Consider the following 7,248-nt stretch of genomic DNA (forward strand, 5'->3'; position numbering starts at 1 on the left):
CCGCCCCCATGGGAGGTGCTCATTCCCAGTGTGAGAAGCCTTTCGGGTAACGAGCCTCCACTTGGAGCAAACAGGGGTCCTAGCAAGCGGGCCTCGTGCCTGCGGGCAGTTACTGCAGCTCTCGAACCTGGCGTCCTGGCTGTTTCCTCAGCGCCTGTGCGGTTCCACCCGCCGAGACTGTCGTCCGAGCTTTGTATTCAGGAGTTCGTGTTATCGAAACCCAGGCATGTTTTACAGCTGCTCAGGTCTTGCTTCCGTCGTGGACCCTGTGTTGCCCGTCCTGTCCGTGGTGCTGTTGGGGGTGGGGCGGGGTGGGAGGGCGTTGGCGGGGGTCCAGCTCTCACCCGAGCAAACACATGTTGAGAGCCCTGCCTTCCCAGCAGCCAGGCACAAGCGTGGGACTCGTCTGCCAGGCTTTTGTCAGTGTTTAATGGTGGCAGATCTTTGGCTTTTGGGGGCAGTTTCATTTTTTGAAAACAGCCAGAAAATCCATGAGCGAGTGCTAGTGAGCGAGTGCTCAATCACGGGGCAGGGTATAACACACTCCGGTGCACGCAAGGGGGTTTTTGTTTTTAAGACCATGTGAATAAAGCAGTGGTTCTGCCTTAGAAACAGAAGACTGTTCTAGAAGCAGTCGATGACATTTTGTGAGCAGTAGTGCCTTCTGAAGTTGACCACACCCTGTTAAAGCGCCCAGCAGTGCGGTGTGTCGGCTAGAAAGCCACTGTCATGCTTCGCGGTGCAGACCGCTCGGTCTGCCGGGGAGCAGACCGGGGAGCTTGTCTTGCCCGGGGCTTTGGAACTTCTTGTGTGACGGTGACAGTGGCCCCTTGCCCTGCGGCTCCTTCCAGGGTGGTGGTGGTCAGGGCGACGTCTAGGCGCCAGACCATGCACCCTGGGGCCTGCAGGCCACGCCTGTCCAGCAGCAGGGCTGGGACTGGTGGTCGCCATTGGCATTCTGACGGTCACCAGAGGGGCTGCTGGAATTCTCTTCCCCTCTCATTCAATTTTCTCTTCTAGTCTGAACAGCAGAAGAAGCAACAGGAGGCAGAGAAACTGCACCGCCAGGAAAGGAAAGCTCTCCGTCGCTCAGCTGGTCACCTGAAGTCCAGGCGCAGGAGAGGACGGCCCTTCCCCTGAGGCTAGAGAGCACCTGGCTGCGTGGCTCAGAAGGTGGGTCGGCATCAGAGCCGAACACGGGTCAGAGGCATGCAGGTCACAGCACCATGTCCATTCTTGACACGGGTCCTGAGGCTAAGATTTGGCAGCTTGTCCCTGCACCTTCTGGGTCAGAACGTCGTCCCCAGGGCACAGAAACTGTTGCTCCCATTCACGTCGTCTGCTCCCCCGTCCAAGTCAAGCAGACCAGGCGGCCATTCCCGAGCACTGCGCAGTGTGCCCGCATGTTCCTGGCTGGAGCTTTCTCTCCCTGTGCCAACTGCCACTCCCCGGTGACCACCCACCCCCACGCCCCGTCTCAGCCGCCCCTTGGCCGTGGTCTCACGTGTCTGCGTGTGCTCACGTGTCGCTGGTCTGTGTGTCTGTTTGGGATTTTTAAAAAAATATTTTTATACCAAGAATATAAATTAATGGTAATAACAATGTAAAGCATGAAGTAGAAGTTGTTACTGGATATTCTTTTATACTTGGCACAAGATTAGATAGAGGTTTTTTCCTGTTTCTTAAGTGCATAGAGATAAACGGGCTGGAGACAACATCTATGGAAATAAATTCTTTCATTTGAACCGCTTCTTTGAGAAAGACCTATTCCTTGCATTAATCTGAAAATTAACTTTGGTTTCCTGAGTTTCTTAAGTGTTGGTGTGATTCTGGAGGTGGTTCTTCATGTACAGCTGGAACGGTAACTCTGGGTCGTAAATACTAACTAGAAAAGCCGCAAGCGGAAAGGCGAAGGCAGCGACTGACCCGGCCAGGCTGCGGGACCTGCGGCCGCCTCGGGACACTGAGTCTGGTCTCTCTCTCCTTTCTCTCCTTCCTCCTGCTTCAGCCTTGTGCCGTCCCTCCAGGTCTGCCCGCTCTCTCCCTGGCAGCTTGTGCCCAGCCCGTCCTGTCTCTCTCCTGCGCAGGCTGGCTCACTCCACCAGGCAGGGGACTGCGTAGCATCATGTCCACTTCTGGGGTCTGAGAAGTAGAGTCCGTTTCCACAGAGAAAGTGTGTGTGTGTGTGTGTGTGTGTGTGTCCGTGTGGATTTGTGGTGTGGTGTATGCGGACAGACGTGGTCAGCAGAAAGACTCTCGTTCCCCAGGCAGCCAGCCCGGCCTGGCTTGTGGTGCTGGCGGGCCCTCCCCCACAGTTCAGCCCCTGGTGCTGACTGCTTTCCTCTTTCACCTCCGTGTTCCTTAAACTCTGAGGCTTCTTGCCTGCTTCCCGCTTTGCTTTCCTCGGGCCAAGGGTTCCACCGGGGCAGGGCACTGGCTGGAGTTTCCCCAGGGGTCAGGGTTGTGCTCCAGGCCTGACTCCTGGGTCAGTTCTTCTGCTCCTGTACCTGGTTTCCCAGGCCCCCCTTTTCCTTCCTTCCTCCTCTGCGTGGGGGCGCAGATCGCCTGCGGCCTGGGAGCCAGCATGCCGGGGTGTGAAGCCCCAGAAGCAGTGCTGCGGGCTAGTGGAGGGAGTCACTTGCCCTGTGGGACAAAGCCCCTTCCAAGTCTGGGCGTCTGGGACCCCTCCCCTGGGCGCAGGGCCAGGAGGACGGTGCCGGTCCCTGGGGCACTGGCAGCAAGCCGGCCCGCCTGGGGCAGCGTCTCAGCCCCTCCGCCTGCCTGCCAGCTCCGCAAGGTGGGCTCTCTGACCCCTTTGAGCCCCACCCCCTCCTGTCAGAGGGGCCCGGCCCTGCTGGCTGGGGAGGGGCCTGCAGGGGCTCAGCCCAGCAGAGGCTCGGGGTCACCTGGCACAGCTGCTCCTCTGCACTCGGTATTCCTCGGGGTTCTCTAGAGCAGAGGGCCTTTTCTAGAGCTGTGACAGGGCAGGCAGGGGCCTGTGCTGAGCCCACGACGCCCGATATCCAGGCAGCTCGCCGAGGAGGTCGCTGCCAGTCCTCCCTCCAGGCCCCGGCTCTACTCCTGCTGGTCCCTTAAAACAGCCCTAGCACTTTGGGGCGGAAATTCCTCACGTTTCTTGGAAGTCTTCTGTTTTCAAAATGTCATGTAAGTTTTGCACACTGTAATTTCTCTGTGTCTGTGGTAGGGTTCTTTCTCACCCCAGGACACAGCCGCGTTTCTCTTGGGCCTCCACCGGGAGAGTGGGTGCGGGGCGCTCGGCAGCCAGCAGGAAAGGCCCAGCCTGAGCTGGGGCTTGGTTTTCACTCGGGATGTCCTGGGGGTTGCTGGATACCGGCCTCTCGCAGCCCTGCCCAGAACCCCTTTGTGCTTAATTTTTTTTTTTTTAAACAACTATTAAGACAAAGTTGTTTTGAGCAGTTGAGGTAGCGGTCACTGCGAGAGGGGAAGGTGGCGGCCATCTAGGACCTGGTTGGTTCTGCGCCTTAAGCCAGGTGCTCAGCTGCACTCACGACCTGTGCCCCCTTCTGTGCGCACGTCACAAATGCTCCCACTGAAAACGCTCCCACTGAAAACGCTCCCACTGAAAACGCTCCCACTGAAAGCCTAGCCCAAGGGGGGCTGCCTGGCAGCCTCGCGTGGGCCCGTTGTGACCGGCCATCCCTGTCTGATCCCCGACTGCACTCCCAGCAGCGTATTCACCCAGTTTCCTGTTCTGTAAACAGCTCTGTGCCCCTTTCGGGGTTGACCACACGGGACCATACTGCTGGTGAGGTCCTACGTGCTCCAGTGGGCTGGTCCTCCCCTGGATTTCTGTAATTAACAGTATGTCAGTAGATATTTTTCCAAGTCACCTACATGGAGGGAGAGCTACCTCATTCATTTGTGTCGATGTCAGGGTATTTCTTTGCTATTACATGGCTGATCCATAGTTAATTTAACGCTTTCTCTCTTGCTAATTCTCCCTAAAAATCTAAAGGGGTCTTTTAAAAATCATTTCTGTAATAACTATCACCCAAGTTATTTTTTAAACGGACGTGGTAACTTTATGAAACACCTACATGTAATAAAAGTACCTCAGGGTCATTTACAGGGTTTGGGGGTTTTTTTTTCTGGGTATATGAGATTTGAGAGGGAACCTGAGTTCTACTCGTTAGAATATAGTTTTACTTTTGTTATCCATGGATTCCCCATTTGTCGTAAGAGCAGAAGCAAATACTTAGTCACATATTGGGCAAATCTTAATGACATTTTTTTTTTTAACCCTCACCGGAGGATGGTGAGAGAGAGGACAGGAGAGGGAGAGACACCTCAATGTGAGAGATAAACGTCAGTCGGTTGCCTCCCTTATGTGGCCCCGACTGGGGATCGAACCTTCAACTTTTTGTCGCGCAGGACAACACTCCACCCAGCTGAGCCCCCCGGCCTGGGCTTAGTGCCATTCTTTGACGTGCCAGGCAGGGTGTGCTTTCTTACGCCTTCAGCTGGCATTACCGAAGTCCCCAGGACCCTTGTGTGGCTCTCTGACTCTTGCGAACAGCCCCGTCGTTCATTGTCCTGCTGCTGTGACAAGACGGGGGGCTCTGGGGTGGGAGCGGGTGGCCCGGCCCCAAGCCCAAGCAGGGGAGCCCCTGACTGGCCGTGAGGGGAAGAGAGGAGCCGGGCGAGGCTGCAGGGTGGCCGGCTGAGGCAGAGCGGGGTGGGCAGTAGAGGTAATGAGGGGCGCCGGCTGACCGGCGAGGGCTACTTCAAAACCTAACTGTTTGCACAAAGGCCCCGTGGCTCAGCCTCAGAGGAAGAGCCAAACCTCGCCCAGCCGTGAGGCGCAGCGTGGCTGGCCGGCTGCTCTCCCGTGTGCTCGCTGTCCTCCCACACCAACCTTGCCGTTTCTAGAACATTCTGGCGTTCCCTCAAGCCTTGGGTCCCCGTGGCCCCCACTCCCTTCCAGTCACAACCACCCTCTTTAAAGCTGTCGCTCCCCTGCTCTCAGCACGCCCTGTGCCCTTCTTGCAGCGGATACCCGGCAGACATGATGTACTTAGGGAAACTTTTTATTGTGGAAAATTTCAAACATATACCCAAGTGGAGATCAGTTTAATGAGCTCCCATGTACTCATCAGAAGCTTCAATAATTAACAACAAAAGCTCATTTTGTTTCATCTTGACTCCTCCCCATTGGCCCTATTATTTGGAAACATTTTGATCCCAGACGTATCATTTTATCCATAAATATTTGCAGCGCTTTGCCACCCCCGCCCCACACGGGGATGGAAGCCCGCAAGGAAGGGGTCGGGCTCTTCGGTCTGTTCAGTTCACCGCTCTGTTTCCAGTGTCTAGTACGGTGGCCGACGGGTAGTAGCCACTCCGTAAATGTTTATTAAACAAATACGGCGAGGACTGAAGAAGGAGCTTTGGGTTCAATGCCAACCGGGCAGGCCCCACTGGAGCAGAGCGGTTTCAGGGGCGGGGAGCTGGAAGGCCCAGTCGGAGTTGGGGAGAGGATAGGGAAAAGGGGATCAGAATGAGTGTCTGCAGACATTGGGAAGGAGTTTTGGATGCAGAGGAGCAGAACATAGGACGCGTGAGGCCCAGAGAGGGTTTTCTCTGAGGTGGGAGGAACTCCCGCTTGGCTGCGTGCTACTGGGACTAAGCCCCAGGAAAAGGAGAAAGTGAGGATACTGACTGGCATGACTCGTGACTCTCTACATGGGTGTGGCAGTCGCCTCTCACGAGCGAGCGTCCTGCCGAGATGTCAGCGGAAGCTGCGGTCCCCAGAAGGCCTGACCGGAGCCGCAGGCTACCTTCCAGGATTGGGCCTGGCTTTGGGCAGGGGGCCTGGGGCCTCGCCGCAGGCCTCTCCGGGGGCTGCTGAGTGTCCTCGTGACATGGGACCCACCTTCCCCCCAGCAAGGGACCCAGGAGAGCAAGAGACCAGGGTGGGAGCTACAGTGCTGTCATCGCCTGGCATCAGAGGCTGCACATCATCCTTGCCCCTACCCTCTGTCACTTAGTCCAGCCCACGCGCACTGGGAGAGGCCTTTAGACACCATCTTTCCGGCGGAGGGGGTGTCCAGTGGGGTCGTCGGGCCGCACACCGGCCACCCAGAGAAGCCCGGGTCTCCAGTGAGCAGATGGCCGATTGGTGCTGGGAGGCGTTTCGCTGCAGGTTCCGTGAGAGTGTTTTTGGACCGAATGTGTGAGATGAGTATCTTCCTGTTTCAAAGCTGTCTCTGCAGCATACATGAGATGCAAAACAGATTTTGTAGAAGCACAGTTTTAGTGGTTGAAGAAGAAAAGTTAAGAGATTTGTGTGGTTCTTAGGGAAACTTTCAATGTGTTAAAAATCTGATTTTTTTATTTGATTGATTTTGGTTTTGAAATGACTTTCAGGCCTCACTTCACCTGTGTGGCCATGAAGGCGAAAGAAACCCCTGGAGCTGCCGCCGCCAGGATCTTTAAGCAAAGAGACGGTGGCCGTGACGTGACTTCACTTTACACTCGGTGAAGAGCCCGTCTTCACGTGCTTCGTAGCCCCCTGCGAACCGGCTTCCCTGAGGACGGGTTTCCCTTTTGCGTTTGAGAATGCCGAAAGTAATGTATTCCAGTTCAAGACCAGTCCAAAGTCGGTGAATGTGTTAGAGCGACTGGATTCTACTCAAAACTTTGAAAGAGGACAGCAAAGTGTTAGAAAAAGTGTATGTACAAATAAGCACTATAAGCAGGTACTGGGTTATTCCTTCCACCCCAAAAAGTTTGTATATCCAAGTTGGCATAAATTTTTTTTTCCTCCTTAGGAAAATAATGGAATTGCCTTATTTTTGGAGTTTCCTCATAAATATATGAGCACATGTATAGTAGCTGGATTTAGGATGCTACATATCTTTTTGAAATTTCCAGTCCTCATCGTTTTTAGTCTCAGAATTTATTTTTTTATCCACTTAGAAATTTTCCAGAACTCACGAGTGCCACGAAGAACGTCTAACCGCCATCTTCGAGTGAGCTGTTTCGGGAACTGGGGGGCGGGCTGCCCGCTGCTCAGACCTGGAGCCCGCGCCGTGCGCACATACTAGCTGAAGGGGAATTCCTTAGGAAGAGTCCTGTCCCTGCGCTTGAAGACATGGGGGCCGGGCGCCAGGTTTTGGAAGGGACGCAGCACCCCGCCCGTGAGTGGTGTCTGGTGCCCGGCTCTCCCGCAGCGGCTGGAAGCCCCCCTCGCCAGCTGGGGGCTTC

General features: G+C 55.3%; 1 protein-coding gene across 2 annotated transcripts in view; it reads left to right on the forward strand.

Moving 5' to 3' along the window:
- The window catches only part of NOL10 (nucleolar protein 10), a 72,625-nt gene extending 65,827 nt beyond the window's left edge, over positions 1 to 6,798 (forward strand). Inside the window, exons 21-22 of one of the 2 annotated variants that reach the window (XM_024552460.3) lie at positions 1,021 to 1,173; positions 6,409 to 6,798. In XM_024552460.3, coding sequence (XP_024408228.1) covers positions 1,021 to 1,140 — 120 coding nt within the window. In that variant the 3' untranslated portion in view covers positions 1,141 to 1,173; positions 6,409 to 6,798. Of the gene's footprint in view, positions 1 to 1,020; positions 2,400 to 6,408 lie in introns of those variants that run through there. The other variant, XM_024552459.4, reaches the window with a different exon arrangement.
- The last annotated feature ends 450 nt before the right edge of the window (positions 6,799 to 7,248 follow it).

The sequence above is a fragment of the Desmodus rotundus genome, chromosome 5 (assembly GCF_022682495.2).
Source record: "Desmodus rotundus isolate HL8 chromosome 5, HLdesRot8A.1, whole genome shotgun sequence".
Classification (NCBI taxonomy): Eukaryota; Metazoa; Chordata; class Mammalia; order Chiroptera; family Phyllostomidae; genus Desmodus; species Desmodus rotundus.